The 17,241-nt window shown below is 47.4% G+C and overlaps 2 protein-coding genes across 4 annotated transcripts in view; one reads left to right on the plus strand and one right to left on the minus strand.

The window, feature by feature from the left end:
* Positions 1–303: 303 nt before the first annotated feature.
* Fastkd3 (FAST kinase domains 3) lies at positions 304–12,862 on the minus strand. Its single transcript, XM_004673231.3, has 7 exons — positions 12,724–12,862; positions 9,096–10,554; positions 8,601–8,686; positions 4,805–4,979; positions 3,725–3,794; positions 2,436–2,550; positions 304–648 (listed from the first exon to the last, which is right to left on the minus strand). Exons 2-7 carry the CDS (start codon positions 10,531–10,533, stop codon positions 550–552), a joined length of 1,983 nt encoding a protein of 660 aa, XP_004673288.2. The 5' UTR covers positions 10,534–10,554; positions 12,724–12,862; the 3' UTR covers positions 304–549.
* A 106-nt stretch (positions 12,863–12,968) lies between these two features.
* The window catches only part of Mtrr (5-methyltetrahydrofolate-homocysteine methyltransferase reductase), a 31,135-nt gene continuing 26,862 nt past the window's right edge, over positions 12,969–17,241 (plus strand). For 2 of the 3 annotated variants that reach the window (XM_045139197.1, XM_004670639.2), the window contains exons 1-2: positions 14,184–14,306; positions 14,904–15,068. In XM_045139197.1, coding sequence (XP_044995132.1) covers positions 14,940–15,068 — 129 coding nt within the window. In that variant the 5' untranslated portion in view covers positions 14,184–14,306; positions 14,904–14,939. Of the gene's footprint in view, positions 13,079–14,183; positions 14,307–14,903; positions 15,069–17,241 lie in introns of those variants that run through there. The other variant, XM_045139198.1, reaches the window with a different exon arrangement.

Below are 17,241 nucleotides of genomic sequence, written 5' to 3' on the forward strand. Positions count from 1 at the left end.
CCATAAAGTATAAAAGAGGGAAGGTCAAAATTTCTTCCTTACATTCATTTAGGAAACAATGACTTCTAAAAAGAGCATATCCCCCCCCACCCCCTTAGGGTTTAGAGAGACTTCGTTAGATTAGGAGAAGGCAAGAGAAGCGCTGGGGAGGAAGGAGCAGAGAGCCCATGTGGGGGTGAGGGCGGAGGGTTTACCAGAAGCTCCAAGTTCAGGAACGGGCCAAGAGAGCTAAAGAGCATATTCTCATTTTCCAGCTAGAACTCTCTTGAAAATGAAAGACTTGAAAGTTAATATTTTATTCAGTATGTATTGTTTTATTGTATTTGATCTACTGCTTGATCTATTAAAAGATCTGACACCAGTCTTAGTAAAATCACCTTTACGTTTACGGCCAACACATGGACCCCTGGTCTAAGGAACACCACAGGCCCTTTGCAGCCCCTGAGTCTATAAACACAGTTCCATACAGCGGCAAACTTGCAGGTTAAACTGTGTCCTTTTGAACCGGTTCTGTCACTATTCGACTCCTGAAGCCAGTTTTCCTTCTTGTTACCAACGAACAATGGAGTTTTGAGCAAACAGTTTTCTCTGTAGATATTCTACCAATTCGAGTCTTGACCGAAGCGCCTCGACCTCATGATAGGGCACCTGTAAAGGGAGGAGGACAGCACCCATCAAAACGCCCTTCTTCCTACCATGCTGTACCGTGTTCCTCACCCCCCACCACAGGGTGCGGTACAAAGGGAGGCAAAGGATACACCTGACTTCTGCACCCAGAGTCCCTCCGCCCAGAGGTGCTGACCTGGGTCACGAGGGCTGAGTTGATAATCTAGTGCTAAGAAGGAGCGCGCGTTCAGTTACAGGACGACGAGAGAGGAGACTGAACTGGAGCAGGGGCTGAGGAACCCCCAGAACTCGGGGACTTGGAGCTGGAGCAAGCCCAGCACTGGAAGTAGCGAGGGCAGAAGGAGAAACTACAGGAAAATGAAGGGGGGAGATGGGGAAAGGAAGCGAGAGATGGGCAGGGGCAGTGGAGAGGAGAGTGGGAGAGGAGATGGATGGGGAAGAAGACAGAGCGCTCCCTTGGGAGCAGAGGGGGCTGGGCAACAGGCCACATGTCGGATGAGGCCGCCGGTGTGCAGACCGTTGACTGGATGGTCCTGAATACTAAGGTTTAGGGGTTTTTGCCTTTTGCTCTAAGCAGAAGAAAACCAATGGTGGACTGGCAAGATGGCTTAGTGGTTAAGCGCTTGCCTGTGAGGCCTGAGGATCCTGGTTTGAGGCTCGATTCCCCAGGACCCACGTTAGCCAGATGCACAAGGGGGCGCACACGTCTGGAGTTCGTTTGCAGTGGCTGGAGGCCCTGGCGCGCCCATTCTCTCTCTCTCCCTCTCTCTGCCTCTTTCTGTCACTGTCTGTCGCTCTCAAATAAATAAATAAAAATACCAAAAAAAAAAAAAAAATTAAAAGTCCAATGGTTTCAGGCACACAATGGCAAGGTTTGTTTCTGGAAAATCTAGTGATGTGCAAGATGCCACGGGGGGTGGGGGAGGGGAATCACCAGACAGGTACTGAGAGAGCAGCTAAAACGAACTGTTTGGAGACGGGGTGCTGTCTCTTGCATCACACCAACCCCTCCTACAGCTCCCCCCATCTTCAGGGAGAGGTGAGCAGGTTCACGGACATGAAGGTAGATGAAAACCTCAGACTTAATGCCCTACCTTGTCCATTTTCATTTACCAAACCAAAGGAATCAAAGTAAAACCTATTCCAACAATTTAGTAACTCTGAAAGCAGTAAGCCCATTTATAAACACAGAGGTATGCACCCCCTTTGAAAAGCTCAAGCTTTCAAAATTCTGAATTTGACAATGTAAAATCAAGAGATTTAAGCCCAATGAAGAGATTTGTAAGATTAATACAACAGAGTACCTTTACCAGTCAAATACCTCCTTTGCTTGACTCTGTGCTTCCTATTTTAATTTTGTTTATTTTTATTTCTTTATTTGAGAGTGACAGACAGAGGGAGAAAGAGGCAGAGAGAGAGAGAGAGAGAGGCAGAGAGAGAATGGACGTGCCAGGGCTTCTAGCCACTGCAAATGAACTCCAGATGCGTGTGCCCCCTTGTGCATCTGGCTAACGTGGGTCCTGGGGAATCAAACATCGAACCGGGGTCCTTAGGCTTCACTGGCAAGCGCTTAACCGCTAAGCCATCTCTCCAGCCCAGTGCATCCTATTTTAAATAAAGACCCACCTTTGGCTGCTGCAGGCTCTAACCCTCTTCTGCCTGGACATTGCCCTACCTATGACCTGCTGCTTCCCTGAGCTAAGTCGTTAAAATCGTGTTGGACCTTAGTGTGTACATTAACTACACCCAGGAAAAAGAAAATTTGAATTGGGAATTGCTTTTCAAAACAGAAACCAAGAATACTGCACCTGAACAACTTGGTAACCAAGTAACTGTAGGTGTCTTCGTTTAATTACTTCTTTCCCAAGTAAGTGGGTGCTCTCATAGCAAAACCTTTTGGGGCCATCAATGCACAGTGCTACCCTGAGAAGTCAAAAGAGAAGAAATACCATTTAGAAGACATTCATATATTTTTACTTACCAAGTTTATTCGAAATTAACTGCCTCTCTGTGCCAATATTTTTTTAATCAATAAGTTGTCCTTTTAATCTGTTGAAGAAAAAAAAATATATTTTACCAATATTTACAAAAAAATCCAGGGGGCTGGAGAGATGGCTTAGCGGTTAAGCGCTAGCCTGTGAAGCCTAAGGACCCCGGTTCGAGGCTCGGTTCCCCAGGACCCACGTTAGCCAGATGCACAAGGGGGCGCACGCGTCTGGAGTTCTTTGCAGAGGCTGGAAGCCCTGGCGCGCCCATTCTCTCTCTCCCCCTCTATCTGTCTTTCTCTCTGTGTCTGTCACTCTCAAATAAATAAAAAATTTAAAAAATATATTAAAAAAAAAAAATCCAGAGGTTTTACTAAGGTTTTCCCAAAATAATATGTTGAGGGCTGGAGAGATAGCTCAGTGGTTAAGCGCTTGCCCGTGAAACCTAAGGACCCCAGTTCGAGGCTTGATTCCCCAGGACCCACGTTAGCCAGATGCACAAGGGGGCGCACGCATCTGGAGTTCGTGTGCAGTGGGTGGAGGCCCCGGCATGGCCATTCTCTCTCTCTCTCTCTCTGCCTCTTTCTCTCTCTGTCTGATGCTCTCAAATAAATAAATAAAAAGTAAAAAAAAATATGTTGAACACTTTTTTCTTGGTTTTTCAAGGTAGGGTTTCACTCTGGTCCAGGCTGACCAAGAACTCAGTCTATAGTCTCAGGGTGGCCTTGAACTTAGTGAACTCCTACTTCTGCCTCCCGAGTGGGATTAAAGGTGTGCACCACCATGCCTGGCTTGAATGCTATTTAAATTCACTAATAACCTGGATGAATCTTATAATATTAAAAACCACAGGGCCGTAGAGATGGCTTAGCGGTTAAGCGCTTGCCTGTGAAGGGTAAGGACACCAGTTCAAGGCTCGATTCCCCAGGACCCACATTAGCCAGATGCACAAGGGGTTGCACCTGTCTGGAGTTCGTTTGCAATGGCTGGAGGCCCTGGTGCGCCTATTCTATTTTTCTCTACCTGCCTCTTTCTCTGTTGCTGTCAAATAAATAAAATAAAAATCAAAACAAAAAAATTATTAAAAAAAAAAGTACCAGAGCTTCCTTTACCTTTTATGGACATCCTCATCCACTGTAAATGGCAATACAAATCCTTCTTCATCTAACTTAATCTCAATATCTGGTAAGAGAAAGGAAAAATTCCTCGTGTGACACCCTGTCTTCCCGTGCTCCTTGGTCCCGTTGTGCTCTCTTCCACAGCGCCCTCATCCACGGGCTAAAGGCTACAAAGCAACGGCCACACCGTCACTGTCAACTCAGCCCGGGGGTGACCCACAGTATGACAAGAACCCTGCACAGCTCACAGATTAGGCCCGATCAGCTGGATGTCAAACCCCAAGGATCCCCGTCCCCACCTTGCCTGCGCCAGGGTTCCAGGTGTGCTCTGCACAAGAGTGCTGGGGATTTGAACTCGGGTCCTGCTTGAACAGCGAGCACTTTACTAATTGAGCCACCTCCCCAGGCTCCAACATTTTTAAGATCCCAGTAAAGGAAAGGAACGCGGTGTGATCATCCGCCGTGCATTAGTAGTTGTCCTTTATGCCCTTTTTCTTTTGTTGAATAATAAAAAAAAAAAAAATGGTTAGGGCAGAAAGACGCAGGCTCCTGCAGAAAGCACCGTGCAATAGAACTTTCTGTGAGGGAAATGTTTAAACCAGGACTGTCCAATCTGGCAGCCACGGGCCACATGGGAACACTGAGCACTTGGAATGTGGCTAAAATGACTGAAGAACTGAATTACAAGTTTTTAGGCTTTATATTTAACTTTTTTTTTTTTTTTTTTGGTTTTTCGAGGTAGGGTTTCACTCTAGCCCAGGTTGACCTGGAATTCACTATGTAGTCTCAGGGTGGCCTCGAACTCATGGTGATCCTCCGACCTCTGCCTCCCCAGTGCGGAGATTAAAGGTGTGCGCCACGAGACCTGGCTAGACCTTAGATTTAAACAGGCACATTCACAAATGGTTCTCCAGAGCCGCTGCTCCTCGTCCTGGGCGGGGGACGTCTACTCTGTGCCTTCAGGGACTTGTGGCTACCACACAAGCTCCACTCATCTCCAGCAGAGGACGGGGTGTTTCCTAACACAGCAAAAAACAAAACAACAACAACAAAAAAAACACTCATCCAACTCACCGATGGTGTAACAATAGGGCGTCAGCACTTTGGAAGCAAAATACCATCTTGCTCCTAAAAGGTCAATCAGTCCAACCACCACAGACTTATAAAGGCGAAAATCCATAGGAATCTCCAGGGAACAGCACGGAGTTAAAAATGATTTCACTTGGTATTTAGGAAGGAGTTTTGGGCCCTGAGATTCATAGATACAAACATGAAAAAGAATTAAAAAAAAAAAAACAGAGAATTAATTGAAGCCCACTGGGGAAAAAAAGATTATTACAAAATAATTTAATAGGCATGTTTTCCCAAAAGAACATTTTCTATAAGATTCCTCTTACAAAGGCTGGACAAGAGCTCACAGACAGAGTTCTTGCCATGCAAGTGTGGGGATCCGAGTTTGAGAAGTAGTTATAATTCAAAATATATTTCAAATGTTTGAAAACACAGTCAGTGGGAACATAATGAGAAGGATGGGAACACTGAGTGAGAAAGAGAGAGGGAGAAGGAACATAGCGATGCTGATGGTTTACGAACACCTTTGGGCCGGGCGTGGTGGCTCACTCCTATCCCAGCACTCGGAGGCAGAGGTAGGAGGATCACCGTGAGTTCGAGGCCACCCTGAGACTCCACTGTGAATTTCAGGTTAGCCTGAGCCAGAGTGAGATCCTAGCTCAAAAAAACAAAACAAACAACCCCCCCCCAAACAAAACAAAAACAAAAAAGAACACCTTTGGAATGCTTAGAATCCCTTCAAGGGTTATAAGTTTGTTTTGTTTTTTTACAGGAGAAATGTGGCAAAAGTAGCATTTCAATTTTGAAAGCAAAGGACAGTGACATCACAAGTAGAACTATCACTGATTAGCTGGAGGACAGCAAGTTAGTATCTGCTCATCATCCACCAGAGACAGTAAATTCCAGCAGTCAGGGACAGCACCTGATAGCTGATAATGTGGTCCTGAGAACTGGCACCAGGGTAGATTGTAAATATACTCACTAAACACACTCACAAAAAAAAACCTCAGATAATTCATGATGGAAATGGCCAAACATGTATGTCATTCAAAACATTCAAAACAGCACTTTTTTGGCTTGTTTTTGAGGTAGGGTCTCTAGTCCAGGCTGGCCTGGAATTCACTATGTAGCCTCAGGGTGGCTTTGAACTCACAAGGATCCTCTTACCTTTGCCTCCTGAGTGCGGGGATTAAAAGCATGTGCCACCATGCCCAGATTTTTTTTTTTTTTTTTTTTTTTTTGAGGTAAGGTCTCTCTAGCCCAGGCTGACATGGAATTCACTCTATTCACTATGTAGCCTCAGGGTGGCCTTGAACTCACAGGGATCTTGGAGTGCTGGGATTAAAGGTGTGTGTACCACACCCAGCAAAACAGCAGCACATCATTTTTGTTAACTAAAACATATATAAATAACCAGTAAATTCTATATGCATTGAGACATTAACAAAATAAGGAAAGGACTTTTTTAAAAGGTTAGTAAAATGGGGGCTAGTGAGATGGCTCAGGAGTTAAAGGTACTTGCTTATCAAGCCTGACAGCCTGGGTATGATTTCCCAGAACTCAAGGAAAGCCAAATACACAAGGTGGCACATGCATCTGCAGTTCATTTGAGAGAGGCTCTGGCATACCCATTCCTGCCCCCCTCTCTGTTTGCAAATCAATAATACATAAAATATAAAAATGTATATATAAAGGTTAGTGAACTATTTTATCAACTTAGCAGGGTGAGGCATTCTTGAGATGAAAACTCCAAATCACAGACAGAGCTGGCTACAGAAAATTCAGAAACGTCTATGCAGCTGAACGTGGTGGTGCAGGCCTTCAATCCCAGCACTCGGGAGGCAGAGGTAGGCGGAGGCAGGCGGGATGCTGTGAGTTTGAGGTCAGCCTGAGACTACATGGTGAACTCCAGGTCAGCCTGGGCTACAGCGAGACCCTACCTTGAAAAGCAAACCAACCAACGAACAAAACTTTTATGTAACAAAAAACATCATTAAATTTTAAAAAGTAATAAAATAGCTAGTATTTGTTTTGTAATAAGTTCTTAAAAGGAAACCAACAGAAGTACATTAGGGTGTACGCAGACAATCTGGAGAAAGTATATATGGACAACAGACATTTGCAAACTTTTTTTTTTTTTTTGAGGTAGAGTCTCACTCTAGCCCAGGCTGACCTGGAACTCACTATAAACATAATGTCTCGGGGTGGCTTTGAACTCATGGCGATCCTCCTACCTCTGCCTTCTGAGTGCTGGGACAAAAGGCATGCGCCACCATGCCCAGCCATTTGCAAACTTCATCGCTGCTCGTAAGAATGCAGGTGACGTGACAGCCCTTCTTGGTGAGCGACAAGGAACATTGCCCCACAGCAGAGATGGGGAAGACATGGTGTCGCCTTCAGTTGTGGCTGGGCAAGGATGACATCTACTGGGGGAAACATTCTGTCCATATCTCTTCAAAATCGATCCAAGAATGCTGCCTTTAGGAACCAATCTTACGGGCTCAAAGAGGCTCTGAGAAGATGAGGTGTTCAAAGTTTACTGTCGCATTGTTGACAGGAGACAAAAGTTGGGAAAAGCTGCAAGTGTTTAAACAGTGGGATGGCAGAATAAGTCCTGTGAAAAACCAGGCATCTGATTTACAGGAGGCTCTAGAAACGGCCACGCTAAGTCAGGCACTCAGAGAAAACTGGGCTTCTTCTATTTAGGAAAGACCAACACTGGACAGCATTACGCATGGATCCACATGAATCCGGCCACACAAACTGCTGCTAACATTGCTGCTTCAAGAATGGAAGGAAACTGGGTGTAACTGTTGTCTTTGCAGACATTAGTGCTGGCCAAGGTGGATTAAAGAAAACAGTAATGTTTTCTATTCCTAGACTTTAATCCAAAAAATCGCTTAGGCTGGAGAGATGGCTCAGTGGCTAAAGGTGCTTGCTTGCAAAGACTGATGGCCTGGGTTCGATTCCCCAGTATCCACTTAATGCCAGATGCTCAAAGTAGCACGTGTCTGGAGTTCATGGGCAGCTGCAAAGGCCATGGTACTCATTCTCTCTGTAACATAAATAAATATTCAAAAATCACTCTTAACTGGGTGAAGAATATGGCAACATAGCCAAGCCCATTTCTTTTTCTTTTCTTTGTTTATTTATTTTGGTTTTTGAGGTAGGGTTTCACTCTAGTCCAGGCTGACCTGGAATTCACTATGGAGTCTTAGGCTGGCCTCGAACTCATGGTGATCCTACTACTTCTGCCTCCTGAGTGCGGGGATTAAAGGCGGGTGCCACCATGCCTGAGCCAAGCCTATTTCTGAACTTTCACAAGGTGTGTCGCTAGGGGGAGGCATCTTTACAGTGCTGTGTGGGGAGAAGGAACTGCAACTAACCTAGACTCTGTCAAGTAAAGAGTGCGATTTCTGGCTTGGCCTGCAAATCTATTCAGAATTAATTCTGGGTCAGTTCAATCCAGAGATAACTTATTGACATAACAAACAGGTATGATGGGGGGGAAAAAACTCTCCAAGAGAATCTGGGAGCACCATCATGTGTACACAGACTTGATGAAATCTAGGAATCACACCACAGGAAAAGGGCCCTTCCGTGGAGGACACCAGAACAGAGCAATGAGACCTTTTACCCGAGGCCAGGCTATGTGGCAGCAGCTGACTCCAAGTCAGTGAAAGTTCTGCTATTTAAGCTACTCAGACCAAAAGTGAATGAAATTACAGATTTTAGGAAGGACAAAAGAAAACCGGCCCATATGGAAATTTAGCCACAGAACTCATGCTTGGGTTTTTACCTTGTAGAAAGGGCATTCTAGAATTGAGGTCAGGAAAAGTTGGGTCACTAGTGCCAGACTCAATCTGTCCAAATATGGCTCTTCACCTGAAATAAAAAACACCCATCACTGAGTCTGAATTATGGCCGAGCCCAAGGGAACAAATAGCCTGACCACAGGACTTGCTGTGGAAGTGTCATTTTTAAATGACACTAGAGTGAATTATATGCGCTCCTAGTCACCAGAGAAACTGACTTCTAGGAATTACAGTAAGTGTAATTAAAAGTGATAGCACATAGGAAGAATTCGTCATAGCATATTGCCATCAGTGTCCCAGTGTGAACACAGCCCATCCCAGCCAGGACAACTGCCTTCTGCACAATGGCCTGTTTATACCCTGACAGCTCAGATCTTACCTAAAACACAAAACTTAAGCAGAACACTGCCCAAGGCGAATGGTACCCAGAAACCCCCCAAGTCCAAAGGTACTCAGCTGTCAGGTCATCACCACCTCACCTTGCAACCGCTGAAGGAAAAAAGGGCTGAATATTTTCGCCATGAAGTTGACTGGATGGTATTCAATAAGAGAACATGCATGGAGAAGTCTCAACAGCGTTTTGGGTGGGAAATAATTGAAACGAGTGAACAGCACATTTTCTAGCTTCCTAAATACAGCAGGGGCATTTGGTGGCGAATAATTGAGCTTTCCAAACGGTTCGATTAATTCATAAATCTGACCAGGTGACAACTTTTCCGAGTGGCGAATGAAAGTCTCTGCTGCTACATCAAGGATGGGCTTCGAGAGAATCTCTTTCCTGCTACAATAGTCCATCACCTTGCTGGCCACTTCCCAGTCCACGCTGAGACGGAGCCCAGCTACATGCTGCTCCAGAGCTTTTGTGAGAAACCTGTCACTATACCCAAAATACGTGAGAGCTTCCAGAACATTCCTGAGCTCTTCACTAGTGAAATGAGGCACGTGCCGCACAACATACCTGCCCAGTTTTAAGACCAGAGGAAGGGCGTGGGTTTGATCCAGAACCACTAACGCCCTGAGCACTTCGCTGATTGAGGTAGGACTGAGGTAGGGAACCACTGAGAGGGAAACGCGGTTTACCCTATTTAAAAATGACTGGTGTCGGTCTACTTTTTCAGGGCATGCCTGGAGAATTTTGTAAATGGCCACGATGTCCTCTGCAGCAAGAGTTTCCAGCCTTGCGCTTTGCAGCTGATAGAGAATCCGTTCTAACGTCACACAACCTGGATCCTGCAGCCTCACCAGACTTTCCCCCAGAATGCAAAGATGATGGGCTCCCAGGCCTCCTCTTTTGAGACGATCCTGGCATTCGGCCACAAGGCTCAGGATAAGGCTACTCTGAGGATCCAGGCGCAGCATGCTCAGAGCCTGCAGAGCAGTCAGCAAGCCCGTGTCTGACAGACGCGAGGCCTCCTGTTCGAACCGCAAGCACAGAGCTTGGAAGACGCGATGCGTTCGTATTGCCTGTGTAAGGTTCTGCCCACCATCTCGGTTTTCCACCTCACAAATCCGCCGTAAAGCCGCTGCTGCTACTGGCTCGGGCAGGGTTCCCAGGGTGCTGATAAAACTTAGCACTTCTTCTGATGAGGTGAAATCCTTTAGTCTCCTGTCAAATACCTGTCCGCTCTCCTTCTGGAAGCTTTGCTCGAGCTGGTCCCAGTCACGCACTTGAGACAACGCTGGCTCTCCAACTGGATGCAGATCATTTCCGTTCTCTGAATGGAAGTTTTTACAACATGCATGATGGAATCTGACCTTGAATGGCTCAGGTCGTTGGGAACAGAACCAAGGAGACAGACGATCTCTTGCTACCTTGTGGATGTAACTTGCAGGCTGGTTCTTCAAGGTGGCCACAGCTCCAGGCATCCAGACATCAGAGAAGTGACAAATGTTCCTCCTCAAGGTGATCAAAGCCATGACATGGGAGCCTCACCTCCTCTTCATTCGTCAGAATAAAAAAAACAAAAAAACTACGGTCACACATACTGAGAACGTGACTCACTGAACATCAACGTTTCTGAAGCTGTGTATTCCAACACAAAACTGCAAGCACCAGAAAAGCAAGACTGTCACATCCTTGTAAGGCCAAATGGCTACTTAGGAAACAGAAGGGGAGCCCCTCCCTTCTGCCTCCACCCACTCACTCTCCTGTTCTATCCTTCAGTCTCATTGGCTGACTGACACCTAAGAATCACATCTATCTTAACACCCCCTCCTCCAACTGTAAGCCTGGGCAAAATACCTTAAAAAATAAGTTTCCAGGCTGAAGAGATGGCTTAGCAGTTAAGCGCTTGCCTGTGAAGCCTAAGGACCCCGGTTCGAGGCTCGGTTCCCCAGGTCCCACGTTAGCCAGATGCACAAGGGGGCGCACGCGTCTGGAGTTCATTTGCAGAGGCTGGAAGCCCTGGCGCGCCCATTCTCTCTCTCTCCCTCTATCTGTCTTTCTCTCTGTGTCTGTCGCTCTCAAATAAATAAATAAATAATTAAAAAAAAATAAGTTTCCTCTTCAAGGAAACCAGAATACACTAGCGGCAGATTAAGTAGGGTCAAAATCAAATTTATATACTACCAAGGCTCTTAGATAGTAAAGAAATACCATATATTTAATGTTTCTAGCTTCTGTTAGTTTAGATGGACTATAATCAAGGTATCTATAAGAAATGTACATGCTCCTAGGACCTTTAGTTCCCTCCTCTGAAACTGCAGTGGGGACATTCCTCTGATGGTAGCTTATGAGAATTCGGTGACTCCGAGCCTGACCCCTTTGGACAATGTATAACTGCATTATCTCAGGAGTGGCCTGTACTTAATCTTGTTGGACAGAACCCTACACCCATGGATGTAAATCTCTCCCCTCTGTAAGCATGGGAGAATTCAGACAAAGGACTGAAAAAGGTGTGTAAATCTAGCACAATCTGAGTTCCTGGCCTCTGCCAGGTTTTGGGCATTAGCCAACAGAGGTCCGCGTGTGAATAAAGGCTCTCTCTCCTCTCTGAAGTAGATTTTGTCTGATTATTCTCACTGACTCATTAATTCCTACAACACAGACACCTTCCTCTCCTGACAGACATCTGAATTCCTGCTTCATCCACAAACGCACTCCTGTGGCTTCATTGGGACACGTCCTGAGAGCTCTGAGCAGGATCCCTCGTGTGGCGCGACCTGCGTCAAGGACGGTGTCTTGCCCCTAAAGACACCAGTACTTGCCAAGAACAATAAGGCTGTCACTTGCCAGGGCCTGTCCTGGGTACTTTGGGCTAACTTACACAAATTAGATACACCTGATTGTCCTCTCACAGCCGAGGAAGAAGCGCTAAAGTCAGTGCACCCAGCTCACACAGCGGGAATGGCCTCAGATCCAAACCCTGCCTGTCATGACTTGGCAAAAGAAGTGAAGTTAGTTAAAAGTAAACCTATTTGCCGGGCGTGGTGGTGCACACCTTTAATCCCAGCACTGGGGAGGCAGAGGTAGGAGGATTGCCATGAGTTCAAGGCCACCCTGAGATGACAGTTAATTCCCGGTCAGCCTGAGCTAGAGTGAAACCCTACCTTGAAAAACAAAACCAAAAGTAAACCTATTTGGTGGCTATGGTGGTTCAAACCTGTAGTCCCAACACTGGCTAGGGAGGCTGAGGCAGAGCTCCCTGCTGGGTGACAAAGCAAGCTCTAAGTCAAGCGGCTAAAGCGAGACCCTGCTGCAAAAAGGGGGGAGAGGGGAATCTATTTTAAATATTTTTACTTATTTATTTGAAAGTGAGAGAGAGAAAGGGGAAGAGAAAGCCAGGGAGACAGAAAGAGAGAGAGAATGGGCACACCAGGGCCTCCAGCCACTGCAAACAAACTCGAGATGCATGCGCCCCCTTGTGCATCTGGCTAACGTGGGTCCTGGGGAATCGAACCTGGGGCCTTAGGCTTCTCAAACGCCTTAACCGCTAAACCATCTCTGCAGCCCAGGAAATTTTTTTTTTTAAAGGGAGGGGGTAAGCTAGCAAAATTTAAACCTGAGTCTGAGAGGTGGGGCAAGGCCAGGGTGCACACGTGTTTCTAAACAGCAGGCTCGCCGGCGTTTAGGAAGCGGCGGGATGAGGAAGGAGAAGGCCTACAAACCTGGGAAGGTCAGTGATGAAGACCTCCACCCCGCTGCGGACACGGGACCACGAGGGCACTGGCCCAAGAGGAGCCCGGAGCAAACGCTGGACACCAGGCGCGCCCACCGACACCTTCCCCAGCCCGCGCGCGCGGCGCTCGGTCCACAGCGGGAGCTTTGGGCCTCGCGAGCCGCCGTAGCGCCAGGGCGCTGTCGCGCGTGCGCGGGACGTCGGCCCGGGCGCGCAGGCGCAGCGTGAGTGCGCGGGGGCGTTGCGGACGGCCGGGGCCTGCGCCGCCCGCGCACGTGCGAAGCGGGTGACCCACGGTCCAGCGTTGAGGTACCGGCCGGGCCGCCCGAGCCCGGGCCGCGAAGGTGAGCCGTCGGCGGCGGCCGCTCGGTGCTCGGGAGGGGCCGAGGCCCGCGGCGCGCGCCCAGGGCTCCCACGTCGCGGGGGCGCGGGCCGGAGCGCGCAGGCGCAGCCCGGTGCCCGGGGAGGCCGTGCCGCCGGCGGGCGCCCCTCGCGTGCACCGGTTCGGCCCCTTGCAGCCCCGGTCCGCGTCCGTGCGCCCCGTGCGTTGACCGTGGCTCGGGGTCAGCAGCCCGAGCGCGCTCCGTGGTACTCTGGGGTACCTCGTCCGGGCAAGAAAGGAGGGTGCTTTGGAAATACTGTCCGAGCGACACTGATTTCTGTATAAGGGGATGCACTTCTGAAGGCTAGGATCAGGGTTTTGCTTTTATTACATTAGGATCAAATGGGGAAAAGAGTCCAACAATTGTAGTTAGTTTTGCTTTAAAAAGGATTTTTTTTGTTGGCTTTGCCAGGCATAGTGGCACACGCCCTTTTGTTGTTATTTGAGAGCGACGGACACACACACACACACACACACACACACACACACACAGAGAGAGAGAGAGAGAGAGAGAGAGAGAGAGAGAGAGAGAGAGAGAGAGAGAGAGAATGGGCTCCAGGGCCTCCAGCCACTGCAAACGAACTCCAGATGCATGCGCCCCCTTGTCATCTGGTTAACGTGGGTCCTGGGGAATTGAGCCTCGTACCGGGGTCCTTAGACTTCACAGGCAAGCATTTATCGCTAAGCCAGCTCTCCAGCCTTTTTTTTTTTTTTTTTTTTAATTTATTTTCTTTTTTGAGGTAGGGTCTCGCTCTAGCCCAGGCTGACCTGGAATTCACTATGGAGTCTCAGGGTGGCCTCGAACTCACGGCGATCCTCCTTACCTCTGCCTCCCAAGTGCTGGGATTAAAGGCGTGCGCCACTACAGTTTTGCCTTTCTTTTTTTTTTTTTTTAAAGAGAACTCCCCTCCCCGCCAAAATTGTTAAGACTTAGAAGTGCCGCAGTGGCTTAACTTTCGTCCAGGTCCCCTTATACCCTTCTTTATCAAGTAGGCATTGTGATCTTTTTTTTTTTAATTTTTTTAATTTTTTTTTTTTTTTTGGCATTGTGATCTTAATTCTTTTTTTTAATTTGAGAAAGAGAAAGGGTGCTAGGGCCTATCACCACTGCGAACAAACGCGTGAGCCACCTTGTGCATCTTGCTTATGTGGATCCTGGGGAATCGAACCTGGATCGTGAAGCTTCTCAGGCAAGTGGCTTAACTGCTAAGCCATCTCTCCAGCCCTGTGATTCTAATTCTAACCGCAAAGGAGCTGTGATAACTGATCACTTGAGTAGCTTGTACTGTTAGTTTCAAGACCCAAAAGTAAGCTGGAAATCATGAGTGGATTTCTGAGCAGGTGAAATGAAGTTTTATTATTATTTGTACAGTCCCTAACTTGGTCGAATGATTTTGTTTGGCTTCATTTAAAATTAGTGCTAAGAATCAAATTAGTGAAGGCTAATTGGGTGATAGGTGTGGATGTCCTTCAAGTCTCTTAAAGCTCAGGATAGAATTAATACCGGCCAGTTTTTTTTTTTTTAAACTATTTAAAAATTTTATTTTTATTTATTTGAGAACAACAGAGAAAGAGGGAGCTAGAGAGAGAATGGGCGCGCCAGGGCTTCTGGCCACTGCAAAGGAACGTGCGCCCCCTTGTGCATCTGGCTAAGGTGGGTCCTGGGGAATCGAGCCTGGGTCCTTAGGCTTCACGGGCAAGTGCTTAACTGCTAAGCCATCTCTCCAGCCTGATACCGGCCAGTTTTGACTGCTTCATTAAACAGTGTCCCTCCCCCCCCTTTTTAGTGTGGCTGTTAAAATTTTGGCATCTGCCCAGAGGTGATGAGAAGGTTTTTGCTACTCTATGCTACACAGCGAGGACAGGCAAAGGCCATAGCTGAAGAAATAAGCGAGCAAGCCGCGTCGCATGGGTTTTCCGCCGATCTTCACTGTGTCAGTGAGTCAGATAAGGTAAGAGCTGCCACTCCTGCGGAGTTGATTGCCTTTTGTCCTTTTAGTTACCTCACTGGGAAGTGACGCTTGTTACCGAACTCAGCAAAATACAACAGTAAGAAATAAATTGTATCCACTGTCTTAGATGACCTCAGCAGCTTTAGGCAAGTGCTCTACACGGAGCCCTATTTCTTTACTGAGACAGAGTCACTAAGCTGCCCAGAATGACCTGGAATTCCCTCTGTAACGTAGCTCAGGCAGGCCATGAACTTGAGATCACCTTGTCTTCCTGCCTTACTGCCCAGTTATCTGGAAGTGCCATCATGTGTCATTAGGTCTGGTGCAGTTTTTGTTTGTTTGTTTGTTTTTTTCTTTTTTAAACAGAAGGATATATTTGAATGAGGCTGACAGTGTCAGAAGCTGAAGAAACAAGCCGCTCCTACTTGGCTGTACTCCGTAGTGGCAGCGTGGGCCTCCTTTGCCTCACAGCGTGCTTGTCACCTGTAAACTCGAGTCCCGTTTCGGCTCCCCAAGAGAAAGACCACGCTGTTCACTGCAGAGTTCCTCCAAGTAAAAGACACCTCGATTTTTTGGGGAGCTAGAATTTCAAGTTGTGTTGTAAGGAGCAGGGCGAGAGTCAGCTGCGAAAGCCACGGCTACTTGTTTGGCTGTTCAGCGTTTCTCTGCAGAAGTTCCCGTGTCAGGGCTGCCGAGGCCTTAGCCGCTCTGTTACGCGAATTTGTCTGAGACCTCCAGATGAGGCTCCCGGCAGTTCAGGTGATGGGGCTTTATGTGGCCAAAGATGTGTAGTTATCACCTGCACTTCGCATCCTTCCTGCCCAGGGTCCTTTCTCAGGCTCCCAGCCTCCTCTGGCCTTTCCCGCACCCCAAGTTCATCTGGTGAATGAACTGCTGCATTAGGACCCGAGCTTACGGACGGAGACGGCACCTGTTTCCTTTATGCAGCACCTTTATGCAGATGCAGACGGAAAGTGAGCTTGCCAGGATCCCACCAGTCAGAAGGCTCTGTGTTCAGCAGTAACTCAACGTGAAATTATACTGCACTTACATTGGATAATACCATTAAGACAGGCAAACCCTGTTAAAAACTAGACCTGATTGGGCCTTAGGGTTGAGCTCACCAGCTGGGTCACTATCATTCGAAATGATTTCTTCAGTTGCTCATGACCTGAGTGGGTTCTTAGTTGATAGGCGTCCTGTTACTGGTGAGACACTTCTGTACGACCCTCAGCTTGTACCTTGCTTTGCAGGCATTTAATAGCCAGGTAGAAAGTTAGCTTCAGTCCTTACATGAAGGTGAAGGCTGGGGTTGTAGCTCATTGAGGTGGAGCTCAGTGGTAGAGTACTGGATTAGCATCACAGAGGACCGTGATTTATCTCCACTACAACAGAAAACAAAGTAAAAGAGGCATAGGCAGCGTGGCTTACTTGACAGAGTGTATTCAAAAAGTCCTCGGTTTGAGTCCCAGCACCACATAAACGAAGCATGCCTGGGAGGGAGGAAGGGAGAGCCAGAAGTCCAAGGTCCTTCTCAGTTACATGGCAAGTTTGAGGACAGCCTTGGATACATGAAATCCTATTCCCCCGAAGAAAGGTAAGATACAGTGATGTGAGGGGGAATCTAATTAGGTTAGGCTCACCAGCGGCAGTAAAAGGAAACTTGATTTGTAAGATTTGGAAACAGTGATGGTCTGTTTGACCTTTATAATATTTGAAACTCTGGAACCTTAAGGAAAAGAGAAGCTGTTTTGGCAGAATCTGGCAGCTAAGGGCAGCAGCTAATTCCCCACTTTAAATCCCCCGTGCCTCTGCCTTTATGCAGCACTACCTGTGTTTTTGTTTTTTTTTTTTTCCAGCAAATTGTGAAGGCTGTTTAAACTTGCTAAAGGTTTGAGGGCTGCTGTGTTTTCCTCTGTCCACGTCTCCTAGATTACTCTCTTGCTCCTTTGTCCTGACATTTTAAGCCTGAGCACCGTGTTTGTTCTTTCTGATCTCCCACCCCAACACCAGACTTGTGCTTGCTCTTTTTTTTTTTTTTTTAAATAATTTTGTTTATTTGAGAGGTATAGGCAGAGAGAGAAAGAGGCAGAGAGAAAGAGATTGAGAATGGGCGTGCCAGGGCCTCCAGCCACTGCTAACGAACTCCAGACATGTGCGCCCCCTTGTGCAT

Source organism: Jaculus jaculus, chromosome 21, assembly GCF_020740685.1.
Source record: "Jaculus jaculus isolate mJacJac1 chromosome 21, mJacJac1.mat.Y.cur, whole genome shotgun sequence".
Classification (NCBI taxonomy): domain Eukaryota; kingdom Metazoa; phylum Chordata; class Mammalia; order Rodentia; family Dipodidae; genus Jaculus; species Jaculus jaculus.